Raw genomic sequence first — 27,998 nt, forward strand, 5'->3', positions numbered from 1 at the left:
CACTCCTCAGCCCATTGGCCCATCAGATCAAGATCCTGTTGTAATCTGAGGTAACCTTCTCAAACAACTCAGTGCTTTCATTAACAGGAATGCTTGACAACAAGTCTCTTTCCATTGAAGATATTACACAACTTAATAATTGCTAATTTTCTGAATTACAACATATTTGCCTTGAGACAGTATGGTTTCATTTTACACTTGGTGCACACCCAGACTCTGAACCAGGAAGTTCAGTTGCCAGTGTTTGATGTTGTTTTCTCCTCTCACAATGGCAGGTGAGCCCATGAGCTCCCTCCTCCAGCAGCCATTTACCAATGTCAACTATTTCACTGAGGACGACTTTGAGCCTTTCAACAAGATTGCGTCAGGAAGCTTTGCAAATGTCTTCAAAGCAAAACACAAACTATGGAGGGTGAACTTAGTTGTGAAGTGCTCCCATTTGTTCTGTGAGGAATCATCTTCATTTGAGAGGTGGGTAGTAGTCGTTAATGTTAATGGTGAGAATCAACCTCCTGGTGGTACCGTCTTTTCTGTAGATCATTCAACCAAACCTGTTCAATATGATCAAAGTAAGAGCATGATAAACTAACAATTTAGGAAGATATGAACTGGTAATTAATACTCCATTAAACAGCAACTAAACTTGGTTAGTAATCTTTTTACATAGACAGTGTTTTACAGTAATAATAGCCACTAAACATGTGTGTCGTGAGCTATATGAAGACGATATAAGGAGCCTACGGGGATATTCCATAGAATCCCTACATAGAATCCCTATGTGGAAATAGGCCATTCGGCCCAGGTCCACACTGACTTTTCGAAGAGCATCACACCCAAACTCACCTTACTCTCCCCACCCTATTCCTGCATACCTCCCATAGCTAATACACCTAGTCTACACATTCCCAGACAATTTGGGCAATTTGACATTGCCAATCAACCCTAACTTTGTATCTTTGGACTGTGGGAGGAAATCAGAGGATGTTCCGGAGGAAACCCACACAGACATGGGGAGAATGTGCAAACTCCACACAAATAGTCACCTGAGGGTGGAATTGAACCCGGGTCCCTGGCGCTGTGTGGTCACTGTGCCATGAAATTGATAGCTTAGGTGAGTGGGCAAAGATCTGGCAAATGGAGTAGAATGTAAGAAAGTGTGAAATGGTCCAATTAACAGAAAGGATAAAAAAGAAGCATATTGTCTAAATGGTAAGAGGCTGCAGAGCTCTGAAATGCAGAGGGATCTGGGTGTTCTCCTGCCTGAATCACAGGTTAGTCTGCAGGTGCAGCAAGTAATCAGGAAAGCTAACAGAATGAGGGGAATTGAATACAAGAGTAGGGAGGTTATGTTTCTGTGTTCAGGGTTTTGTGAGAGCCACATCTGGAGCTCTGTGTACAGTACTGGTCACTGTACTTAATGAAGGGCGTTAATACATTGGAAGCAGTCCAGAGAAGGGTCACTTGACTAATCTCTGGAATGACTCGATTGCCTTATGAGGAAAGGCTAGACAGGGTGGGCCTGTATCCTCTGGAGTTTAGAAGAGTAAGAGGTGACGTAATTAAAACATGTGAGATCCTGAGGGGACTAGACTGGGTAGATGCGGAAAGGATTTTCCTCTTGTGGGATAATCTAAAACAAGAGGTGATAGTTTAAAAATAAAAGAGTGCCCATTTAAGACAGAGTTGAGGAAAGAAAACAATTCTCTCAGAAAGTTGTCAGTTTTTGGAATTCCTTTCCTCAGGGAAAACAGGTGATGCAGAATCTTTAAATATTTTTAAGGCAGCAGTAAATAGATACTTGATTACCAACAGAATGAACAATTATTGGAAAATGCAGCAATTAGAGTTCAGGTTAAACAGATCAGCCATGATTCATTAATGATGGAGCAGGCTTGAATCTTATTCTACGTGCATATGTCATAATGATGTCAGATCGCATGGAGCTAGGACTGAAGGCAGCAGAGTTATAGAGATGTCCTTTCTTATGCTTTATTGTATCTATACCTGGTTAGAGGCTAGGAATTCTGCAGCACGTAACTCACCTCCTGACTCCCCAAAGTCTATTTACCATTTACAATGCACATGTCAGGGATATGATGGAATACTGCCACTTACCTGGATGGGTGCAGCTCCAACAACATTCAAGAAGCTTGACACCATCCAGGCCAAAGCAACTGGCTTGATTGGCACCACATCTACAAGCATCCACACGCTCCACCACTGATGCTTAGTAGCAGCGGTGTGTACAAACTCCAAGATATGCACTGCAGAAATTCACCAAAGATCCTTGGATAACATTTTCCAAACCCAAAACCACTAGGAGGGGAAGGACAGCAGATATGCGGGAACACCACCACCTGCTAGTTCCCCTCCAAGCCACTCATCATCCTGACTTAGAAATATATCATGGTTCCTTCAATGTCGCTGAGTCAGAATCCTGAAATTCCTATCAATCAACCAGGTGGATATCGCAAACCCTTCCTTTTCATGTACCCATCCAGATGTCTTCCAAATGTCATAATTGTACCAGCCTCCAGAACAGGAAGGCAGATTACTATCTAAATGGAGTCAAGTTAGGTAAAGGGGAAGTACAACGAGATCTGGGTGTTCTTGTACATCAGTCAATGAAAGAAAGCATGCAGATATAGCAGGCAGTGAAGAAAGCTAATGGCATGCTGGCCTTCGTAACAAGAGGAATTGCGTATAGGAGCAAAGAGGTCCTTCTGCAGCTGTACAGGGCCCTGGTGAGACCGCACCTGGAGTATTGTGTGCAGTTTTGGTCTCCAAATTTGAGGAAGGACATTCTGGCTAATAAGGGAGTGCAGCGTAGGTTCACGAAGTCAATTCCCGGAATGGCGGGACTATCATATGTTGAAAGATTGGAGCCACTGGGCTTGATTACACTTGAGATTAGAAGGATGAGAGGGGATCTGATTGAGACATATAAGATTATTAAAGGATTGGACACTCTGGAGGCAGGAAGCATGTTTCCGCTGATGGGTGAGTGCCAAACCAGAGGACACAGCTTTAAAATACGGGATAGACCATTTAGAAGAGTTGAGGAGAAATGTCTTCACCCAGAGAGTGGTGGATATATGGAATGCTCTGCCTCAGATAGCAGTGGAGGCCAAGTCTCTGGATACGTTCAAGAAAGAGATGGATAGAGCTCTTAAAGATAGTGGAATCAAGGGTTATGGGGATAAGGCAGGAACAGGATACTGGTTGTGGATGATCACATGATCATAATGAATGGTGGTGCTGGCTCGAAGGGCCAAATGGCCTACTCCCATATCTATTGTCTATTGTCCACCAGTTCCTCTGTCAGCTCATTCCATATACGCACCACCCTCTGTGTGAAAATGTTGTCCCTTAGGTCACTTTTAAATCTTTCCCCTCTCACCTTAAACCTCTTCCCTATTTGGACTCCCCTACCCTGGGAAAAAGATCTTGAAAATTCACCCTATCCATGCCCCTCATGTTTTTATAAACCTCTATAAGGTCACCCCCTCAGCCTCTGATGCTCCAGGGAAAAGAGCCCCAGCGTATTCAGAGTCTCCCTGTAGCTCAAACCCTCCAACCCTAGTAACATCCTTGCAAATTGTTTCTGAACCATTTCAAGTTTAATAACATATTTTCTATAGCAGGGAGATCAGAACTGCACACAATATTCCAAAAGTGGCCTCACCTGCACAACCACAACATGACCTCCCAACTCCTATACACAATGCACTGACCAATAAAGACAAAACATTCTTCATCACCTTGTCCTCCTGTGACTCTACTTTCAAGGAGCAATGAACCTGCACCCCAAGGTCTCTTTGTTCAGCAACACTCCCCAGGATTGTATCATTAAGGGGTTTCTTGAGGGGGTAGTGGTGAGCTACCTTCATGATCCTTGACAATCTGTCTGAAGCAAGTATCGTAGATCTACTTTAAGGGGGAGCTAGGTAAACTCATGAGGGAGAAGGGACTGGAAGGTTATGTTGATGGGATTGGATGAAGAGAGTCAATGGAGAGTCAACCAGACTGATTCCTGGGGAATTTAAAAATTCTCCAAAGAACCACAGACGTTGGAAATCATAAACAAAATCAGAAATTGTGAGAAAAACTCAGCAAGTCAGGCAGCATCTGTGGAGAGAAAGCAAATTTAATGTTTTGGGCTTAGTGACCCTTCTTAAGAACTGCTTAACATCACATTACTATTTGTGGGGGAGCTTCATACATTACAACTGTGCTTCAGGTCTGATTTAGGTCCAGGTGGTTTTGGTCAACATGTTTGGAGGGAGGGTCACTGGCCCTGAAATGTTAACTCTGCTTTCTCTCCACAGATGCTGCCAGACCTGCTGAGCCTTTCCAGTAATTACTGAATCCTGGGAAGGCAGTTTTTGCTTTCCAAGGAAAGATTGGGCTGACTAGTCATTTATTCCCTGTAGTTTTGAAAATTGAGAGGGGATCTCATTAAAACAGATCAAATTCCAATAGGGCTGCCTGCAGGGGTATTATGGCCAGGGAATCTAGGACAAGGCAGCCACTTTTAACTGAGATGGGGACAAGTCCCTTCATTCAGAGGATGGTGAACCTGTGGAATTCTCCACCACAAAAGTCTGAGGAGGTAACGTCACTCAATAGGTTTCAAATAGATACATTTTCAATTCTAAGGCTTAAGTTATCAAAAGGTGCGGGGAGAGAGTGAGAGTGTGCCATTGAGATACAGGATCAGCCATGATCATGTTGATTGGTGGAATAAACTCAATGGGCCTAATGGCCTACTCCTGTTCCTATTTTCTCTGTTTTCTAGTTTCTATTAGCAGGCACCAGTTGGACCAGATGGTATGTTTCTGTGCTGTAAATTTATCTGTGCTAGCTTTTTGAATCATTAAAAAAACGTAGTTCACAGTCTTTGCCTTAAGTTTTAATTCTAAAATTAACTTTTTTATGTACGTCATAACTTTAGCAAACAACTGGACATATAGATTGGCTCATACTGGCTTCATATATGGAAGAAAGTTAATTCATTGCTTGTTAGTAACTGGCACCTGAAGATCAGCTGGGGATGGGAGATAAATGTTTGTCTTGCCAAATGATGTTCACGCTCCATGAATGAATTCAATACAAATCTGGGTAGAGTTGACATTTCAAGTGGAGTGAAAATTGATTCATAGCAGGATTACTTGAGGTAATGGATAATTATGACTATCTTTTCATGTCCATTTGTTAAAGGAATATGAGCCATCTACTGCAGGAGGCAGCAAGGATTTTGGAAATAAAGTTCAAGTATATCCTACCAATATATGGGATTTGTACAAGACCAGCCGGAATTGTAGTGGAATACATGAACAATGGTGCTCTGGATAAACTGCTTGTCAGGTACACACTAACCTGGATGACGAAGTCTCGGATTATTCATGAGATAGCAATGGGAATGAACTTCCTGCATAGTATGAAACCACCCCTCCTTCATTTGGATCTGAAACCTGGAAACGTTCTGGTGGATGAGAATCTTCATATCAAGGTTGCCATGTTAAATATTCAAACTTATATCTGAGATTTTAAATTCGGGGTTATGTCGAGGCCAGGTCTATCCTATCAGGTGGTTCAATGACAAGATTCAAAGGAAAACAGGGAGGTTTCCTGCCTAACATTTATCTTAACATCAAAACGATTATCTGATTAGAATCACATTGCTATGTGTGGGAACTTGCTGCATGCAAGCTGACTGCTGCATTTCCTACATTTACAACTGTGTTTCAAGTCTTAATGAGATACAAATAGTTTTGGTCAACCTGTTCAGACAAAACTGAGGAGTAGGTGGGGCATGAAATACAGCTCTGTTAATCAACCTGTTTAGACATGTTCTAACACACCTCTGGAACAGATAGGAATTGAACCTAGGCCTTCCCAGCTCAGGCTGGCCTTCCCAGACCACAAGAGCACTCCTAACTAGGTCATGATTTGGAGATGCTGGTGTTGCACTGGGGTGTACAAAGTTAAAAATCACCCAAGCTGAAAATGTGTTGCTGGAAAAGCGCAGCAGGTCAGGCAGCATCCAAGGAACAGGAGAATCGACGTTTCGGGCATAAGCCCTTCTTCAGGAAGGGCTTATGCCCGAAACGTCGATTCTCCTGTTCCTTGGATGCTGCCTGACCTGCTGTGCTTTTCCAGCAACACATTTTCAGCTCTGATCTCCAGTATCTGCAGCCCTCACTTTCTCTTAAAAATCACCCAACACCAGGTTATAGTCCAACAAGTTTAATTGGAAGCACACTAGCTTTCGGAGTGTCGTTCCTTCATCAGGTGATAGTGGAGGGCTCATCACACTGTAAATTTTTGCTATAAATTCTGTGTGTTAGGATTGAGCCCTCCACTAAGCTTTTCCATCATTGAGTCAGAAGGCTATGGGTTTAAGTCCTACTTCAGCCACTTGAGCATATAATACGGGCTAACATTCCACAGCAGTAATAAAGGAGTGTTGTGCTGTCAGAGATGCTATTTTAAGCAATTTTAAACTTGACTCATCTGTAAGGAAGGCAGGCAGTGTTATTGACTGATGCAGCAGAAAGACATAGCTGGAGAAATTAATTCACAAAGTGTCACTTTCTGCAATTCAGTAGGAGGGATTTCTTGAGGGGGTGGTGGGTGAGCTACCTTCATGATCCTTGACAATCCGACTGACGCAAGTATCGTAGATCTACTTTAAGGAGGAGCTAGATAAACTCATGAGGGAAAAGGGACTGGAAAGATACGTTGATGGGAATAGATGAAGAGAGTCAAAGAGAGACAGTATTCTGCAATATCAACTGAACGAGAGTGGTGCTGTGCTATTGTAAGAGCTACCAACATTGATGTTTTCCTTTTAATTTATTCTGTTTTTGTTATATGGAAAACGCACAAATTTTGTTGTAGTTGTTATTTAAGAGAAGTCCAATTTCTGACAAGTGGTGAGAGGCTACTTCAGGGCAATATTTGTGCAATAAGTGTGAATTCACCTGATTAAATATTGGTGAGCAGAGCTGTCTGTAGAGAGTGGGATGGAGACAAAGTATTAACTGCTTCTTCCTCTGCACTTCTCAACAATGTGAATAACAGTCCCAGAAGAACAGAATCATAACAGGTTTTTACCATTACAAAGATATGTGAATGTTAAACAATGTCCATGTTTTAGATTGCCAATTTTGGATTATCAAAATGGGAAGATTACTTGAGTAGCAAGGAACTAATTGAAAGGTCTGTGATAAGAGGAACTATCAGTTATATGCCACCTGAACTATTGAATGGACCTTCTGGAGTCAAGCATGATGTTTACAGGTGAGTGTTTCCAGGTGTTTTAGACTCAATAATGATTTTGATTTCCTTTACGAGTTTTGAGCATGTCAGTCCAAAGCGATTGCTGCACTGTTGGAGGTGACATGTCTAAGGTGAGGTGGACATTGCAGGTCTAATGACACTTTTCAGATGAGAGCAGTGAGTTCTTTCCAGTATTCAGTGTAGCCTCTATCTCCAAATCAGTACTAAAACAGATTATCTACTCAGTATCATGTGGGATATTGCTATGTGCAGATTGGCTGCTGTGATTGCACATTAAAACTATGACTATGCTTCAGAACTATTTCATTGTTGGAAGGTGTTTGGTATGTCATGAGATCATGATATGTGCCATACAAATGTATTTCCTTTTGTTTCTCCTTGCCTCTTTCTTTGTGTTAGTTTGCTTTACATTGTTTGACCCGATGTTTGTTCCATAAACGGTCAACCATAATTTGTATTTGTTAGCGAGAAATGGAAGTCTCAAACCTGCATGCAGTAACTTATATCACCAGCGCAAGTTAGACACCAGAGTGGTAATACCATTCGCCATTGATGAGTTATAGCTTCCTGGTTAAGTATTGCTTCATTTTAAAATGTTCATAATTGTTTTAGTAACATGGGAACATGACTAGGCCATTCAGCCCTGCCATTCTAGATCAGCTCCTCAATGTTACTTCCCTGCACTATCTCCATGTCCCTTAATGTCTTTAGTCTCCAGGAACCTACGAATTTCTGTGTTAAACTTGTTCAACAATGAAGTCTTCACAGCTCCCTGGGGTCAGGAATTCCAAAATGCAGTGATTGGAGCAAGGGCCAGGAAGATCTAATTAAGTATGAGTTCCCTGATTGGGGCTGTTAACCTGGGCTAATTAAGGAGCCCTGCCTGACAGATATAAACAGGAAATTCAGAGAGTCTCCTCATTCTAGGGACTGGCTCTAAGCTGGCTCAGAGTCCATGTAATGTGTACATAAAAATAAAGGCTGACTTAGTGACAAAGGGATAAAGGGATACTGGCCTCTGCAAATATTTCACAAAGATTGAAGAAATTCCTGCTCAGCTTAATCTTAAATGGCCAACTGCTTATTTTGAGATTCAATCTCCTGGTTCTAGTGACAGTAACCAGAGTAACATTCCATCTACATCCAGTCTGTAATTATTTTTTAAGTTTCAATAAGATCACCTCTCATATTTTGAAACTCTAGAGAGTACAGGCCGCTCTTGCTCACTCCCCATAAGAAAGTCGTACCATTCCAGGAGTACGTCTGGTGAATGTCCATCCTTCTCCCTTTGTAGAAAATATTCCCTTCCTGAGATACAGTGACCAAAACTGAACATAATCCTCTAGATAAGGTCTTACCAAGGCTCTATACAACTGCAGCAAGACATCTTTACTTCTGTATTAAAGGTTCCTGGAAATGAGTCCGAACATTCCATTTGTTATTTTCTCAAATCATTTTCAAATCCCTTCCTGGCTTAATACTTGCCTATCTCTGTAACTTCCTCTAACCAAAAACACTTATAGTTCTTTGTATTCCTCCAGTTCTGACCTCTTGTGCAATTGTAATCACGTGCCTTCAGATTTGGAATTCCTCACCTACATCTCTCTGTCTGCATTACTGTCCTTCTCTCATTAAACTACATTTTTGATTGAGAATTTTGCACCAGTTATACTCCTGATGTGAAATGTATCTACTAATGTACCTGTGAAACACCTTGGAATGTTCCACTGTGTTAAAATTGCTTTACAAATGCACATGAAAACAGGATTCTGTGGATGCTGGAAATCTGAAATAAAAGCAGAAACTGCTGGAGGAACACATCAGATGTTGGTGATGTCTTTTAATGTTTTGAGTCTGATATGAGTCTTCTCAGTGTTGAACTTGAAGAAGAGTCGCATCGAACTTGAAACATTATCTCTCTTTCTCTCTCCATAGATGCTGCCAGGCCTGCTGAGTTTCTCCAGAACTTTCTGTTTTATAATATTATAAAAGTGCAAGTTGTTTCCTTTATGTTGCATAAAACAGTCACCTGTTCATTCAGTTTAAGATGCCATTACTTGTTTTTTCTGCCTTGAGGGAACTTACTGGAGACTTATCATTCTAGCTTTTCGATTATTATGTGGGAGGTCCTGACTCAGCAGAAGCCCTATGCAGGTAATACTGTCTCTGATAGCTCATACATTCATTGAGTGTACGTAGCAACTATTAGTCCCTTTTTCAGAATAATTGACAATCCTTGTGAGTAGATTGAATCATTTTAAGAAAAACGCATTTTGTTGAAGCTTTTCTTTTTGCACTCATCGCAAGAAATATCAAAGTAAATTGAAACAAATATTGATTCTATATGAGAGGAGAATGTTGATTAGAATTTAGGTGGACTCTGACTGATAGAGGAGTTGACACAGACCCTGCACCAATAGATGATGACAGACAGTTAACTGCAAAACTGCGTGGCATATTGGTGCATACTGGAAGCTACAGATATTAATACACAGGGACCTATTCTCTGCAAACATAAAGAAAAAAGATTTACATTGTCCATGTTTCAATTCAACAAAATAGATGACAGCCTTTCTCTGGTTCATTTTTAGGACAATTTCTTGGCCAATCAGAGTCAATTAAAATTCAAAGCAAGCTTGACTGTTGAATAGGATATGATTTTTCAAATGGGATAATCTTGATTTATTCAGAAAAAGATCAACTTTCCTTTTTCTCCACCCATGGAAACATGCTGTGGTGAACCTTCTCATAATTTCCAAAACATTTAATTATATAATAAATTCTCATTTTGATGTATACAGTTTTCAGTCCTTACTCAGGATGGGTATGTTTGTAATGGAAAAGAAAATTCACTTGGCCATTCTTATGAAGGTGAGCAGGTTGTATATATACTCATTGGAATTTGAAACAATTTTGTTTTTATTCATTCATTGGATGTGGGCATTGCTGGGCATTTAATAGTCGCCCTCAATTGCCCAGAGGGCATTTTAAGAGTCAACCACATTGCTGTGGGTCTGGAGTCACATGTAGACCAGACCAGCTAAGAATGGCAGTTTCTGTACCTAAAGGACATTAATGAACCAGATGGGTTTTCCTGACAATCAATAATGGTCATTGTTAGACTCTTGATTCAAGATTTTTATTGAATTCAAATTCCGCCATCTGCCGTGGTGAGATTCAAACCTAGATCCTGAGAACATTACCTGGTTTCTGGATTCATAGTCATGAGGTCAGATGTACTGATTCTGGGTCCACTGTTGTTTGTCATTTATATCAATGATTTGGATGAGAATCTAGGAGTTATGGTTAATAAATTGGCAGATGACACCAAAATTGATGGTATAGTGGACAGCGAAGAAGAATACAATGTGATCTTGAGTAGATGGGCCAATAGGCTGAGAAATGGCAGATAAAGTTTAATTTAGAGAACTTACTTGTTGCATTTGGTAAGGCAAACCAGGGCAGGATGTTACAGTCAATGGTGGGGCCTTGGGCAGTGTTGACAAACAGAGGGATGTATGGATGCAGCTTCATAGTTCCTTGACAGTGGCATTACAGATAGACAAGGTGGTGAGGAAGATGTTCCAAATGCTTGCCTTCATTAGTCAGAGTATAGGATTTGGGGCATCATGTTGCAGTTGTACAGACATTGCTGAAGCCACTTTTAAAACATTGATCATTCTGCTATAGAAAGGATGTTGTTAAACTAGCGAGGATACAGAAAACATTTACAAGGATGTTGCTGGGGCTGGAAGGAGAGTTTGAGACATAATGTTAGGCTGGGACTTCTTACTCTGAAGCATCAGAGGCTGAGGGGTGACCTTATAAAATCATGAGGGACATCGATAAGGTGAGTAGCCAAGGTCTTTTTTCCAGGGTTAAGAAGTTCAAAACTAGAGGGCATAGGTTTAAGGTGAAAGAGGAAGGATTTAAAAGGAACCTAAGGGGCAACTTTTTCATGCAGAGGCTAGTGCGTGTATGGAATAAGCTGTCAGAAGAAATGGTGGAGGCTGGTACAATTACACCATTTAAAAGACACCTGGATAGGTACATGGATAGGAAAGTTTTAGAGGGATATGGACCAAACACAGGCAAATTGAGCTAGTTCAGTTGGAGACACCTGGTCAGCATGGATGAGTTGTGCTGAAGTGTCTGTTTCCATGCTCTATGACCCTCTGACCCTATGTAAGTTTGTTTTGGCTTAACAGCGTAGATGCTGAGCAGATATTTCCTGTAATGGAGTGGTCTAGAATTCAGCAGATGACATCGTTTAAAAATGAGAGTCTCCCATTAATGAAGGGGATGAGGGAAAACTTCCTCACAGTGTTGGTTGTATTTTGAATTGTGTTGAACAGAGAGCAGTGGAGGGATAGGTTATTGACTGTATTCATTACTGAGATAGACAGATTTTTGATTGATGAAGGATTGAGTTGTTGGGGGGAGGGTGTGGCGTGGGGGAAAACAGACAGAAAAATGGAGTTGAGACTACATGGAGATCTTAGTGACTGGCAGAGCAGGCATGAGGGCCGAAATGGCCATCCCCTTTCTTTTATTGCTTATGGTCTTATGAATATATGTTTCTAGTTGTTGAAGACAGCTGAGTTTGAATAACATTCAGTTGTCTATTTGCTTTAGTGTTTGCTCACAATAGTATATGTATAAAGCCCAAAGCTGTTATGAATCACTGCTCCTCAGCAAAACATTTGATGGATTATGATTCATTGGCCTCCAAATGGTTTTGTGTGGATTGGCTAATCCCAGTGTGAATGCTATTCTAACATAATCACTCAAATAAATAGATTAATGGCTGCATTACAAAAATGCATTAATAAATTACACTACCAACATGTTAACCAGCATGCTGCTCCATCAATGATATCTCCATAATGGACAAGTGAGAGCTAAAATAAATTTGTTAATGCGTTCTCAAAGATCCCTGGGTTCCAGCCAAAAACTCAACTGTTGTTTCTTTGTCTCTGGTTCTTTAACTCATTCAGGAGAATGAATGGCTGTATTTCATAATAAGCTGAAATGTGCCAGCAACATTAAATGCTATCCCAACCCGACCTCACTTTCATTGCTATGGTCTCTAGCCATGTAAAATATAAAACCTCAAGTGCATATATGCAGGTGAGTTTTTAAAATACAATGTATACTCAAGTAGCCAAAGAATACCTTCTATCTATTTTTACGAAGGAAGCGTCAATTTATATAGTCAACACGAGTTATGTATGAATTTGCATATGGACACATACATGAATAAGTGTGATTTGGAGGTGCCGGTGTTGTACTGGGATGTGCAAAGTTAAATATCACACAACACCAGGTTATAGTCCAACAGGTTTAATTGGAAGCACTAGCTTTTGGAGCACTGCTCCTTCATCAGGTGGTTGTGGAGTATAAGATTGTAGGACACAGAACTTAGAGTCATAGAGATGTATGGCATGGAAACAGACCCTTCGGTCCAACCTGTCCATGCCGACCAGATATCCCAACCCAATCTAGTCCCACCTGCCAGCACCCGGCCCATATCCCTCCAAACTCTTCCTATTCATATACCCATCCAAATGCCTCTTAAATGTTGTAATTGTACCAGCCTCCACCACATCCCCTGGCAGCTCATTCCATACACGTACCACCCTCTGCGTGAAAAAGTTGCCCCTTAGGTCCCTATTATATCTTTCTCCTCTCACCCTAAACCTATGCCCTCTAGTTCTGCACTCCCCGACCCCAGGGAAAAGACTTTGTCTATTTACCCTATCCATGCTCCTCATAATTTTGTAAACCTCTATTAGGTCACCCCTCAGCCTCCGACGCTCCAGGGAAAACAGCCCCAGCCTGTTCAGCCTCTCCCTGTAGCTCAGATCCTCCAACCCTGGCAAACTTATGGCAAAAGTTTACACTGTGATATAACTGAAATTATATATTGAAAGAAACCTGGATTGTTTGTTCAGTCTCTCATCTATTAGAATGGGCATGTTGGTTTCAGTTCTTTCACATGTAAATTCCAGAACTTTCTTAAAGATACATTCTCAAGTGAACTATTTTTAACAATAAGTGTTAAGTTGGCCTAGGTCTTTTTCAATATATAATTTCAGTTTCATCACACTGTAAACTTTTGCTATAAATTCTGTGCGTCCTACGATCTCCACAAACACCTGATGAAGGAGCAGCGCTCCGAAAGCTAGTGCTTCCAAATGAATAAGTCTGTGTCTGTGTCTGTGTCTGTGTGTGAGAGTGTGTGTGTGTTTGTTTGTGTGTCTGTGTGTGTCTGTGTGTGTGTGTGTCTTTATGTGTGTGTCTGTATGTATGTCTGTGTGTGTCTGGATGTGTGTCTTTGTGTGTGTGTCTATGTGTGTCTGTCTGTGTGTGTGTGTGAGAGTGTGTCTGCGTGTGTGTACCATTACTTAGCTGGCATTGTACTTGTTTATCCCAGTATTGGTGCAAACAGCTACGGTCCTTCCTTGATTTAAGGCAAAACTGATATTGTTGAGACATTATATGAATCTTACTCATTCTTTCCATTCCAGGAACAAACGCCATGGCTGTATTTGTTAAAGTGGTGGCAGGAGAAAGACCGTGCCTAACATTCATTCCAGAAAATTCTCCACAAGAGTGTGCACAGATGGTTGACTTGATGAAGAGATGTTGGGATTGGGAGTTGAAAAGGCGGCCTGCATTCTCAGGCATGAGATTCATTTCCTGTGGAACAAGCTGTCTTTAAAAGTGTTATGAAACTATAGAATGCTGAACATTGGATATATAGAAAATATAGTTCAGGGATTAAACAAATGTTTGGATTTGACATGCCCAAATAGTACAAGACAGTTCCTAATGTATTGTTCAGTGGTGACTCAAACCTTTTTATAATTTGCCAGCACATTCTTGGATTTCAATCAAAGTTTCAACATCTTTTATCAAATAAGTTTCAACTTACTGCACTAAGGAACACTTGAGAACAGTACATGATCCCAGTAACTCTGTGATTGCCTCTTGTTTTATGAGAATCAATTTTTTTAAGGAGCCTTGAATGTGCCATTATTGGTACTTTTACATGTGGTTTAGCATTGCCCCAGTATCACCAGTTCTGGCTCCAGTATTGTGTTGTTGGGAGAAACAAAACCAACAACTTGGTTGGTGGCAACCAACAAAACTGGGGTGGCACGGTGGCTCAGTGGTTAGCATTGCTGCCTCACACTGCCAGCGACCTGGGTTCGATTCCAGCCTCAGGTGATTTTTTAAAGTTTGCATGTTCTCCCTGTGTCTGTGTGGGTTTCCTATGGGTGCTCTGATTTCCTCCCACAAATCAAAGATGTGCAGGTTAGATAGATTGGCCATGCTAAGTTGCCCCATAGTGTTCAGGGATGTGTAAGTTAGATACAGTAGTCAGGGGTACTGTAGAGCAATAGCGGAAGGGAATGGGTCTGGGTGGGTTACTCATCGGATGGTTGGTGTAGACTTACTTGTTGGGCTAAATGGCCGGATTCCACTCTGTATGGATTCTACGGATAGAACTTTGAGTTTATATTATAACATTCTGCTCTCTGATAGGACTTCTGGCTAAATTCAAGATGTGTTGAATATTTTGGAAGGTTTTCTGCCCTAGGCCTATTGAAATTTTGAACCATATCTTATCAAACTTGCCTCATTAACTACTTACCCCATCCCCACCAGCATCTCTAGTGCCCACGCCATTGTTAAAAGCTCGCTGTATACCTGGGCAGGTACTGTCCAGAGCTGCCCTGCTCGATTCCTGGGATTTACTCCGGGTGCAGCAGGCGCGGGAAATCAGTGTACCACTGGGAGGGCAGGGACCTGGTTGGCAAGCTGGGTTACGTGGTGCAGAGCTTGGACTTACTTCACCACACACATTCCTATTCGCACTGCCCACCGCCCCCTGGACTAGCACCCTCTGTGACTATAACCAGCAGTGGAGGCCATGACTTCAGACCATGTCAGCCTGTGTGAGGCTGCCACCCAGTTGAGAGTAATCTCGATCACCTTCTCCACTTCACCAGCGTAACTGCTGCTCTCCCTAGGTAAGTCTCCTCACCGTTCTCTCACCCTCCCTCTCCTTCTGCTCCTGTAGCCACCTCTCACCAAGGGTCATGCTCTACCACTCTCACTATTGGCTGCTGCATCTTCCCTCACATGCTGTCACCCATGCCGGTCCCCTACAGCTCTCCATGCTGTTTGTGCTGCCCTAGCCATACCCACATGACACCTTCCCACCTGCACCACCAGCTGTGCCACCCATTTTCATCTCCCTTAATACCTGCCTCTCGCTCTCTGATTGAGGAGGCCAATAGCCAACAGTGAGGCAGAAGGGGTAAAGGTACATGTTGGGCTGCCTGACAGTAAGCCCCTCACTCAGTGTGAGGGGAGCATCCTGACTGAGCATCCCGAGCGACTGGCACATTATTTCAAAGCTCCTGCCATGGACTGCCCTTGACTTACTGTGTTTGAAACCCTGATCAAAGGCTGTCTCTGTTGACCACAGATTATTGCTGACAATAATCTGTAGCTTTTTGTGTCTGCAGTAAATGGTAAGGCAAGGCAGCAGTCAATGAGCCTTGTAGCTCAGGCTCAGGGGTCAAAGAGCGGCAAGACAAGGCAGGGGTGGTGTGAGCATCCAGGCAGGTTTGGTGTGAGTGAGCGCTGAGACAGTCTGGAGATACACTCTGCTCCAGTCCACGAGCTGGGTGTGTGCCCCTGAGCACACAGTATCCTTGCTGCAACATTACAATTGTAGCTACTGGTGCAGCCCAAGGTACAGCATTGAATTCAAATTAGGATTAGAATTAAAATTAAGTTTATTCTCACTTGTACTCATAAAAGTGCAGGGAAAAGTTTACAACATCGCTGTTTACGGTACCATCTTAGGAACAAAAGTACCTAGTTACAAGATCTTGGGAATAGATTTCTGGTCACCTATCTTACTTTGGGTTGGCTGTTTATGCCCCATTATGGTTCCCTTAAGCACCATGTGATATTTTACAATAAGCAGAATTCTGGAGGAGTCTGAATAGTTCAGCATTACCGTCCTTCATTCCATCTCAGATACAAGGTACCTAGGTACAGAAGTTGATAAAATGTAAAGCTGGAAAGGCACAGCAGGTCAGGCAGCATCAGAGGAGCTGGAGCGTTGATGTTTCAGGTTGGGATTCTTCATCAGGACCTAAGTACGAAATCTTAAGAACATTCAGAAAAATAAAAAAACACAGAACAGATGGATCTTGTAAATGGATCAGAAATGCACCATGAGGGTCCTTTAGTCACTAGCACATGTCTAATGCCAATAAACATTGGCATAAAAGGAAAACAGCCAACCAAAGAAGGAGACGTTAAGATAGGTGACCATAAACCTGGACAAACTGGTATGGCGTGTCTTGAAGGAGGAGAAAGGGATGGCGAGGTAGTGAGTGAATTCCAGAACTGATGTCTTAGAGGGCTGAAGATGCAGCCGTCAACAATGGAGTGAAGGAAATGGACAATTCACAAGACTGATGTAGATCAAGCTCAAAATTCTTGGATAGCTGGAGGGGTTTTTGGGGGTGAGGTTGTAGGTGGAATTGAATCTGAAATTGAGAATTTTAAAATTGAGGCATTGTGGGAGCAAGAGTCAAGATAAGTCAACTGGCACAATTTGAGTTTGATTTATTGTTGTCACATCTTGTGAGAAACAGTGAAAAACGCTGTTTGGCATGCTTACTTGCAGATTATACCATACAAAGTGCATCAGGATCACAGAACAGAGTGCAGCATACAGTTGTTGTGGTTCTGTTTGCCGAGCTGGGAATGTGTGTTGCAGACGTTTCGTCCCCTGTCTAGGTGACATCCTCAGTGCTTGGGAGTCATGTTGCTTGTCATCTGTGTGTGTGGCTATTAAGGATAGCTGGTCGTTTCGTTTCGTGGCTAGTTGGTGTTCATGGATGCGGATCGTTAGCTGTCTTCCTGTTGTCCTATGTAGTGTTTTGTGCAATCCTTGCATGGGATTTTGTACACTACATTGGTTTTGCTCATGCTGGGTATCGGGTCCTTCGTTCTGGTGAGTTGTCTGAGAGTGGCTGTTGGTTGGTGTGCTGTTATCAGTCCTAGTGGTCGCAGTAGTCTGGCTGTCAGTTCAGAAATGTTTTTGATGTATGGTAGTGTGGCTAATCCTTTGGGTTGCGGCATGTCCTCGTTCCTCGTTCCGTTGTCACCGGAACCACAACCCAAAGGACTAGCCACACTACCATACATCAAGAGCATTTCTGAACTGACCGCCAGACTACTGCAACCACTAGGATTCATAACAGCACACAAACCAACAGCCACTCTCAGACAACAACTGACCAGAACGAAGGACCCGATACCCAGCATGAGCAAAACCAATGTAGTGTACAAAATCCCATGCAAGGACTGCACAAAACACTACATAGGACAAACAGGAAGACAGCTAACGATCCGCATCCATGAACACCAACTAGCCACGAAACGACACGACCAGCTATCCTTAGTAGCCACACACGCAGATGACAAGCAACATGAGTTCGACTGGGACAACCCTACTATTATAGGACAAGCCAAACAGAGAACAGCCAGGGAATTCCTAGAGGCATGGCATTCATCCACAGATTCAGTTAATAAGCACATCGACCTGGACCCAATATACCAACCACTGCAAGGGACAGCTGGAACTGACAACCGGAAGCGGCAGGTACAAATCATTACAAATGCCGGAGGAAAGATCACAGAAGTGCTTCACAGGAGGCTCCCAAGCACTGAGGATGTCACCTAGACAGGGGACGAAATGTCTGCAACACAAATTCCCAGCTCGGCAAACAGAACCACAACAACGAGCACCTGAGCTACAAGTCTTCTCACAAACCTTGCAGAATACAGTGTTACACCCGCAGAGAAAGTACAGAGAGAGACATCAGAATTATGTTTGAGAAGTCCGTTCAGAGTTTGATGGTGAGTAAGTGAGACTAAGTGGAAATTAGATGAACAGCAGAGATTTGAGAGGTCCTAAAATCGATTCATCAATAACAATTTATGAAGTGGGTGCCCTTTACCGAACTAATTTGCTTCGGATCAGAATCCAGCAGCACATGAAATGAGTTTTTACAATGAGAAGGCAGCTGTAATGAATCTCATCGCTCTCTCTTTTCTGCTGGTTGAAGAATCTAGCATCAACGTCTTACCAAATTAACCTGCTGACTGGTTAGCATTGTATCTACTCACTTGACCTGCATGTGAATGATAAGAGGAAGAAGGATCTTGGCCTATGTTTGTGATTTGGGTGGTGTGCTGCTTTACAAAGTTAAACGTAAAGTTGACATTGTCTGCCATAGGCTGTCCTCTCATTAAAGAGAGATGGATGGTGGTTTAAACCAAGGGTCACCATATCTCAGGCGAGGGGAGAGGTTGAGAAGATGGGTCCTTCGTGGTAAGCTCAAGCTGATGAGGGAACTAAATTACCACCATTGATGGTATCCTACATAATAAACCGACTGCCCAGCCAACTGAGCTAAACTGGGCCCTGTACTAACTATGTAGCAAACCTTTCCCACAGCAATTGAGGGCTTTGAGAGAGTGAGAGGGCAAGAGAAATAGACCAGATGAAAATGTAGGGTCAATGGTTCAAATAAGACGATAACTGAGGTATATTAAAAAATTCTCTAAAATTTAAACATATTCAAAATGCAGCCAGAATGCAAGTTATTCTCAGCCAATTGATAGGGTGAGCTCAAAGAGAGTGTGTAGAAGACTAGGCCAGATCAGAATGAATTAGTGGAGCAGGCTCAAGAGGGCTGAATGTCCTACTTCAACTGTTTCTTCTTCCTAATGTTGGTCCGGCTTTCCTCAATCCAAATTACACCGATGCTACATTACAGTTCACATGGGCTTCTATGACACTCAGTGTTCTACAACCCCGAACCTAAACCCCAGCATTACACAGACAGAAATCAGTCAGTAATTGGTCCTGTAGAAAGCCCAGAACAGGCATCATCTTCTTGAAGTCATTTATCTCACTGAAATTTGAAAATTAATGATTAAATTCTAACTAATCGTGCCCAACATGTTTATGAAGGTATAATTATGCTTTTCCAGTTGAAATGCAACAAGTTCTGCTGACATTATAAGAAAATCAAAACAAAATACAATGTACATCTCAAGAATGGAAAAACAAATTGCAAAACCTTTTGAGTAAGATTCCAGAAATGGTGATTTGTGCAATTTGCTGAGTAGAGTAATCCTGCCGGTTGAGCCTAATCAGCCATTTAATAAACTCACACCTCAAAGCCATTTTCCCGCACAATCCTCAAATGCCTTTAATATCTAGAAATGAACCAATTTCTGTCTTGATCACAGTCAGTCACTGAACTTTTACAGCCCTTTAAGGTAGAAATTCTAATGATTCATCAGCTTCTAAGTGAAGAAATGCAGCTTGGTCCAAAATGGCTTGTCCCTTATTCTGAGACTGTGTCTCTTAGTCTAGACACATCAGCCAGTGGTCTTGCAGGATTAAAGTTACATCAATTCGGAAGTGACGTAAATGCAGCAAATTTGTTTTCTGGTTACAGTATAATGTTTAAGATGCATCTTTACAGATACATAAACAGGCAGGGAATACAGGGATACAGACCACTTAAGGCAAAAGGCATTTAGCTTAGAAAGGCGTCATGTGTTGGCACAGGCTTGGTGGGCCGAAGGGCCTATTCCTGTCTTGTACTGTTCTTTGTTCCTTAGTCTCTTGTACATAGTTGTAGGCGAGGGGTTTGCAGAGCTACGTTTGCATTCTGTGTTTGAGGAAATCCACATGTTACTATGTTCTATCAGAAAACAGATGCAAACCAGTGATATGCGAGTTTCCTGGGGAAAGGATATGGTGCAGCTCCACTCTTATATCCACCTTACACTAAAAATATCAGGGAACCACCAGTTGACAAATCCGTAGTTTGAGAAACTAACCTGTATACATTTTGCTCTCTAGAAATTGTTCTGGAAACTGAAATGCTGTACAACCTGTCACAGTCTCCACATATTCAAGTCGACAGACAAATAGAAATACCAAACCTGGCTCCTCTCCCATCAAGTAGCAGCATCCAGGTATGGTGACCTTTTTCTTATGATTGCATCTTTTGAAAAGCATTGTGCTTGATTGTTTTAAAGAGAGGGACAGACAGGTAGGGTGAGCTGAAGAGCTTTAGAAGAGTACACATGGGAATATGCTGATGAAGCCATTCCTGAAGAAGAACTTATGCTCAAAACGTCGACTCTCCTGCTCCTCGGATGCTGCCTGACCGGCTATGCTTTTTCAGCACCACACATTTTGACTCTGATCTCCAGCGTCTGCAGTCCTTACTTTCTCCTACGAATGGGAATATAATGACTGACACTAGCCAGTTGATTTAAATGTCTGTGTGCTGCTAATTCAACACTTAACATCTGAGCAAGTATAGGCCCTAAAGTAGAGAATTCCACAGATTTGCAACTCTCAGGGGAAAGAAATGATTCCTTATCCCAGTCGTAAAAGGTCAACCCCTTATCCTGAGATTATATGACCCCCTAGTTCAAAACTCTCCAGCCAGAGGGAGCAATCTCTGAAGTCCTCAAACATCTACGTTTCAATTATATCACCTCGCATTCTTCTAAACTTCAGAATGTGTGAAATTTCTTAACGTTGAGATTTCTCACCTTGATGTGCACAGTAGTTTAATCAGCAAACATTCACAAAATGAGTATAGCTTATTACATGTCACTAAAGCAAATACAATGATAAGATTTAGAATTTCTGAACAGTAAGTCAATGGATTTTCTCTTTTCCTTTATTGTAGAATAGCAAAATAATTGCTGATATTGCAAACATTGAATTGCAGAATATGAATCTGGTGTCAAAGTCTGGGGTTAATGGTGAGTATTTGCGTAGAGCTCGTGCTGCGGAGTGTACTTTATGTATTGTACTGATGTCAAGAATCTGAGGCCAAGTGAGGAAAATATTGATTACAGTAAGGACTTCCTGGTTTTTAGGCTGTATTTGAAAGTGACCTTGATTCTCATTATTAATTCATCAGTTACACCATCCAAGATCTCCACACTTACATTAGCTACTCTCTTTCTTTTTAAATACCTGTAAAAGCTCATACTTTTTGTGTTTATGTTTATTACTATTTTAGTTTCACAATCTGGTTTCTCCTTCTTTATTAGCTTTTGAGTCATCTACCTCTGGTTCCTAAAATAGTCATTAATATTCTGGCCTACTATTAATTTTAGCTGCTTTGCATGCCTTAGTTTTCATTGGACACTCTCCTTGACTGCCTTTGTTAACCATGTTAAAAATCACACAACACTAGGTTATAATCCAACAAGTTTAATTGGAAGCACACTAGCTTTCGGAGCACCACTTCATCCTTGGTTCATCCTTGTCATCTAAACCTATTGACATTTAACAGCAATTTTCTCCAACATGGCGATGGAGAAAAAAGTGTGGGGAGGACAAATATTGGTTAAGTTGGCTCACTCAACCCCTTCTCAATGCGTCAGCGATTAGGATCTGGTTGTGAAGGACCCTAGGCAACATGCACCAGCAATTAAAACTTTTATATAGTCAGTGAACAGACACTTAAAGGTCTCAGCACAAGTCTGGCCCAAATACCTGTCTTCCCAGCAGGAGAGAAAAGTGATTTGTTTCCAATAGGGAAACAATGGCAACCTTCCCCCTGCGTCTAGAGATGGGCCTATCATTTGTTCAAAGCTGGGACCAATCAGGAATAGCAATAAGGAGACAATGAAAACCACTATTATAATATTTTGAGCAGTTTTAGGTGCCATTTTAAAAAAAGGCGTTGGAGGGGATCCAGAAGAGGTTTATAAAAATGATCCCAGGGATGGAGGGCTTGTCACATGAGGAGCAGTGAGGACTCTGGGTCTGTACAAGATGGAGTTTAGAAGGATGAGGGAGAATCAGGATTCCGAGAGGCCTAGGTAGATATTTCTGCTAGTAAGAGAGACTTGAACCCAACGGTGCAGCCTCAGAGTGAAAGGATGTCACTTTAGAACTGAGATGAGGAGGAATTTCTTCAACAAAAGAATCTGTGGAGTTCACTGCCACAGAGGCCTGTGGGCATCAAGTAACTGAGTATATTTCAAACAGAGATGGATTATTTCTGGATCAGTAAGAGGATCAACAGTTACAGGGAGAAGGCAGGAGAATGGGATTGAGAAACATATCAATCATGATTGAAGGGTGAAGCAGACTCAATGGGCTGAAAGGCCTCATTCTGCTCTTATATCTTGTGATCTTTCCTCCTTCCCTTGCCTCTGAAGAATTCTCCTCTCCCGTATTGCTCATTCTAGCCCTTGAAAATAGATTTAACAACTCAGCATTGCAGTTTTGAAGAACAGAGGCAGCACGGTGGTCCAGTGGTTAGCACTGCTGCCTCACAGTGCCAGGGACCCAGGTTCAGTTCCAGCTCTTGGGTGACTGTGTGGAATTTGCACATTCTCCCCATGTCTGAGTGAGTTTCCACTGGGTGGTCTGCTTTCCTCCCAGAGTCACAAAATAAGATGTGCAGGTTAAGTGGTTTGGCCATACTAAATTGCCCCAAAGTGTCTGGGGGTGCACAAGTTAGAAGGGGTTACTCATGGTTTAAAAACCCCATGCAGGGTTATGGGTCGGGGGTGTGGGATGCTCTTTGGGAGGGTCAATGTAGTCTTAATGGGCCAAATGGCCTCTTTCTGCACTGTAGGGATTCTATGAACAGCATTCAGGCTCCAGCCAGACAATGGTAACCTCAGGCAGGACAGGTGAGATGCCTTGGACAAGAAGCTCAGTGAGCAGCTGGAGCAAGCAAACATTCCTCGCCAGCGAGGGATTATCTCTGAAGGTACTCACACCCCATTCCATGTGCACACCACTGAAGCCGACCTAGGATGTGGTTTTGAAGTCAAAGTCACTATTGACCCATACCTCTCACCTGCGGGAGGGTCAACTGGCTTTTTGTTCAATCAGAATCTTCACAGTAATCTCAGTGATTCTGGGAACTGGGCCCACGCTGGTGGCCTCATTTTGCAGTTTACTTTACGATGAAGGTGCCAATGATATAAGCAAATTCTACACAGTCCTACTGGAGATAAGGCTGCTCTCATCTCATTGGAGAGAGAGAGAGAGAGAGAGGTGACTGGTGTTGAGTTTAACCTAAGGGTCAGTATGCCTCAGGCAAGGGGAGAACTTGAGAAGGAGAGTCCTTCATGGTAACTTCATGAATCCACACTGTGAGAACATCCACATTGAGAGGCTGTCATCTAGTTAAATGAACAAATCCTTTGAAATTTTGATTCATTCAAAATTCCTACTTTAATTTAAAATTAAACCGTTACTATCCAGACTGACACAAGTAAATTGGTCACTTGAATCAAGTGTCAGATGGAAGTTGGCACCAATGATATTTCACACTGACTTTATTCAACCTCTCCTGGCATCTGTTCACTGATCTCCCTGTGTGAGTGCGGCTGGTTATACGTTTTGCATTAGAGATAGGTTGGTACCAAAATCTGACATCTAATTCCATACCCCTTGCCACTAAGCATGGCCTTCAGATCTTCACCCCTTACCTCTCTAAGAGACCTATCCAGTCCCCCGCCACCTAGCCAAACTAATCCTTACCCTTAATAACTTTTTCTTTAACTCCTCCCATTTCCTTGAAATCCAGGGGGTAGTACCAGGATGGATGCCAGCTACATCTGCCTCTTTGTTGGCTATGTTGAACAGTCCCTCTTCAGTACCTACACAGGCACCGTGCCCCAACTCTTCCACAATTACATCGATGACTGCATTGGTGCATCCAGACCGAACTGGAGTAGTTTGTCAACTTCGCCCACAACTTCCACCCCATCCCTCTCAAATTCACTTGGTCCATCTCGGACATCTCCCTCCCTTTTCTTGACCTCTTCATTTCCATCTCTGGTGACATTCTCCATGATGTTTACTATAAACCACAGACTCACATTACTACCTGGACTACACCTCCTCCCACCCAGTATCCTGCAAGAGATCCATCCCATTCTCCCAATTCTTCTGCTTCCGCCACATCTGCTCGGACGAGGAGATAGTCCACTTCCAAGTATCTCAGATGTCCACCTATCTTGAACAATGTGCTTACCCCGCTCTTGCATTCAGATAGCTCTCCACCGCACGCCCTTCTTCCCACATTCCCTTCCCAGTCCCTCCCCATCCCTTCCACCCTCCCAGCCACCTACGGGATTCATTCCTCCCATTGACCAACCAGGTCGTACCGTCTACCTGTCTTCACCTCAGAGAACATCTCTGGGACACCCGCACCAATCAACTCCACTGCCCTGTGGCCGAACATTTCAACTCTCCCTCCCACTCTGCTGAGGACATGCAGGTCCCTGGCCTCCTCCATCGCCACTCCCTCACCACCCGACGCCTGGAGGAAGAACACCTCATCTTCCGCCTCAGGACCCTCCAATCACATGGCATCAATGTGGACTTCACCAGTTTCCTCATTTTCCCACCCCCCACCTTACCCCAGTTCCAACCTTCCAGCTCAGCACCGTCCTCATGGCCTGTCCTACTTGTCAATCTTCTTTCTCACCTATCTGCTCCACCCTCCACTCCGACCTATCATCTTTACCCCCACCTCTGTGCACGTATTGTACTCTCATCTACCTTCACCCCCAGCCCCAGCCCCCTCCCATTTATCTCTCCACCCCTGAGGCTCCCAGCCTCATTTCTGATGATGAGCTTTTGATGAATTTTCCTGCTCCTCGGATGCTGCATAATCTGCTGTGCTTTTCCAGCACCACCTGATCTTGACTGTCTTCACCTATCCCCACTTCACCACCCTGTCCCTGTCACCCTCTTGTTTTGCAGTTCCCCCAACACCCACCCCTAATCTTGAAGAAGGGTTACGCCTGAAGCGTTGACTTCTCCACCTCCTGATGCTGCCTGACTTGCTGTGTTTTTCCAGCCTCTTGATGCTACCTGGCTTGCTGCGTTCTTCCAGTCTCCTGCTTGTCTGTGAGGGTTGGAGCTAAAGCAGCTTAGGATAAGCCAAATTATCATGTATATCATACAAATTAATGCTGTTTGAACAAACACCTTGTGGTCTGACCTGAGTTTATGTGGACAGACAAACCCACATTAAAAACCTTGGAACCAATCCCAGAGATAGTTACAGTAAAACTGGTTCCTGCCACTCAATCTTCCAACTTTTTCTCTTGATAATTAGTCAATGCTTGGGTCAGCTGAAAAATATAGATTGGATTAAAATACAGTAAGGTCCATATAGTGATGTCTGGAGCTCACAAGTATGATGGAACATTCATCTACATTCTTAAATATGTTTCTGATTGTAGATGATCTCTCCATTGACAGAAGGGAACTCCTACAGCACTTACTAGAACAAAACTTTAACAACGTGAAGAAAATATTAAAGAAAGAACACGTTGCTATGAACTTTGTGGAGGACTACACTTTGTTGCACATGACTCTTTTCACCGGGGATGTGGAACTTGTCAGGCTCATACTGAAGTATGGAGGTTCTGTCAATGCTCAAACCTCCAGAGGGTTGACACCTCTGATTATAGCCGTACAACATGGGTTTGAGGATATCTCCAAATTACTTATTGAAGAGGGAGCTGATGTGAACCTCACAGATGAGGACAACTGGGGACCTCTGCATTTTGCATCTCAGAATGGGGATGACCGAATTGCTCGGCTGCTGTTGGACAAAGACGCTGACGTCAACATCAGGGAGCATGATGGGTGGTCTCCACTCCACATGGCATCGCAGAATGCCCATGAAAATATTGTCCGAATTCTCTTCACACGCCAGGCCAGTGTTGATCTACAGGACAGGGACAACCGCACCCCTCTACACATTGCAGCCTATCACGGCAATTACAGCATCGCCAAGCTTCTGATTGGACAAGGAGCTAATTTAAACAAAATACAGGTTGGCTTCAGGACACCGATCCATTTGGCCGCTGAAAGGGGTTTCTTCAGAGTTGTCAGGCTATTGGTGAACAGTGGAGCTGACGTTAACTGCCTGGACCATTCTCACTTCAGCCCTTTGCACTTGTCAGCTCTGAACGGCTACACGGGGATCTGTAGATATCTCCTGAAACATGGAGTGAATATCAACCAAAGGTCCTTACAGAATTGGACAGCCCTGCACCTTGCCTCTATGAGGGGACAGATCACAACCATCCACTTGCTAATTGAGAATTTCTCAGATATTGATGTTGGTGGTGACAGAGAGTGGACGGCTTTGCACTTGGCGACATACTACAACCACAATGACGTTGTCTCAGAGCTCCTAGTCAGTGGCGCCAATCCTGATGCCACGGATGTGTCAGGGTGGACTCCCCTCCATCTTGCTGCACACAAGGGCAGACTCTGCTGTCTAGTGAAGCTACTTGACCATAAAGCCAATGTGAATGTTGCCAATAGGTTCAGGTGGACCCCACTGCACTTGGCTGTGCTGAATGGGAATGCTGCTATGGTGAAGAGGCTGATCAGGGAAGGTGCCAATCTGAAAGCCGAGGACATATATCAGAACACACCACTCCAGCTAGCTTTGAAACACCAGAAACAAAGTGTAGTCAATGTACTTACAGGGGAGGAGCCATCAAATGACTACACCACTGACTGAACCCCAGAGTCTAACATAATAAATGCAATGACCAAGAGGCAGCAAAGAAAAATGTAGTATGTAAGAAAACAATTCTTCCATATTTAGTTTAAATTGCTTCAATTCAGGCTGGACTATTATAGCAAAATCCCCTTTGTCAAGTCAGTGTTAAGCATGCATCGACTCACAGGGCTCCTATCTGACACTGTCGGTCCAAACTGCTTAGAACATCAGTGGAAATGGGAACTAAGCCTTCAAATCTCCTCTGCCAACCTGATCATCTTACTCAACTCTGACAGTCCTGCATTATCCCCATCAACCTTGTTTCTTTCCTTCATGCTTACAATTTGCTGACTCGATCTCACATAAAATGGATGATTCCATCATTCAGAATATTAAGCCAACAGAGACAAACTGTGAATCTTTTTGAGAAGCTTTGTGAATGGATTGAGTGGACATATGAGCCAGGAGCAGCAGTAGGTCACTTGGCACCTTCGTCTTGCTCTATCATTCAAAAGGATCATGGCTGATTTGGTAATAACTTCAAATCTGTCATTCTGTCCTGTCTCATTAACAGTTAACCCCTTTGTTTACCAAGAAACTACAGGTCTTTGTCTTAATAATATTCAAAGACATTTCTCTCAACACCTTTAGAGGATGAAAATTCTGCAAGAAAACATTTAACCTCATCCCTGTCTTAATTGGTCAACATTTTGTTTTTAAACAGTGACCTCTGGTTTGAGATTCTCCCACATGAGGAACCATCGTTTACCCATTCATCCTGTCAAGTGTCATCAGGATCTGATATGTTTTAATCAAATTGCCTCTTATTCTTTGAAAATCTTTCTTTCCATTCCCCTTTTCCTCTGTTTCCATGTTTTCCCTCCCCTTCTCTCTTTATCTCTCTCCCTTAATTCAGCAGTACTAATTCTCCCACTCTACCTTTGCAACAGTCTGTGAGTTCATAGAATCATAGAATCCCTGCTGTGTGGAAGCAGACCATTGAGTCCATACCAAACCTCCAAAGAGCATCCCGCCCAGACCCACCCC

At 42.8% G+C, this 27,998-nt stretch overlaps 1 protein-coding gene across 1 annotated transcript; it reads left to right on the plus strand.

The window, feature by feature from the left end:
- The first annotated feature begins 40 nt into the window (after positions 1-40).
- On the plus strand, positions 41-27,982 carry ankk1 (ankyrin repeat and kinase domain containing 1). Its single transcript, XM_043676555.1, has 8 exons — positions 41-471; positions 5,221-5,512; positions 7,163-7,305; positions 9,410-9,459; positions 13,836-13,991; positions 20,285-20,400; positions 21,129-21,204; positions 25,672-27,982. Exons 1-8 carry the CDS (start codon positions 248-250, stop codon positions 26,967-26,969), a joined length of 2,355 nt encoding a protein of 784 aa, XP_043532490.1. The 5' UTR covers positions 41-247; the 3' UTR covers positions 26,970-27,982.
- The last annotated feature ends 16 nt before the right edge of the window (positions 27,983-27,998 follow it).

Source organism: Chiloscyllium plagiosum, chromosome 35 (assembly GCF_004010195.1).
Source record: "Chiloscyllium plagiosum isolate BGI_BamShark_2017 chromosome 35, ASM401019v2, whole genome shotgun sequence".
In the NCBI taxonomy this organism is placed as follows: Eukaryota; Metazoa; Chordata; class Chondrichthyes; order Orectolobiformes; family Hemiscylliidae; genus Chiloscyllium; species Chiloscyllium plagiosum.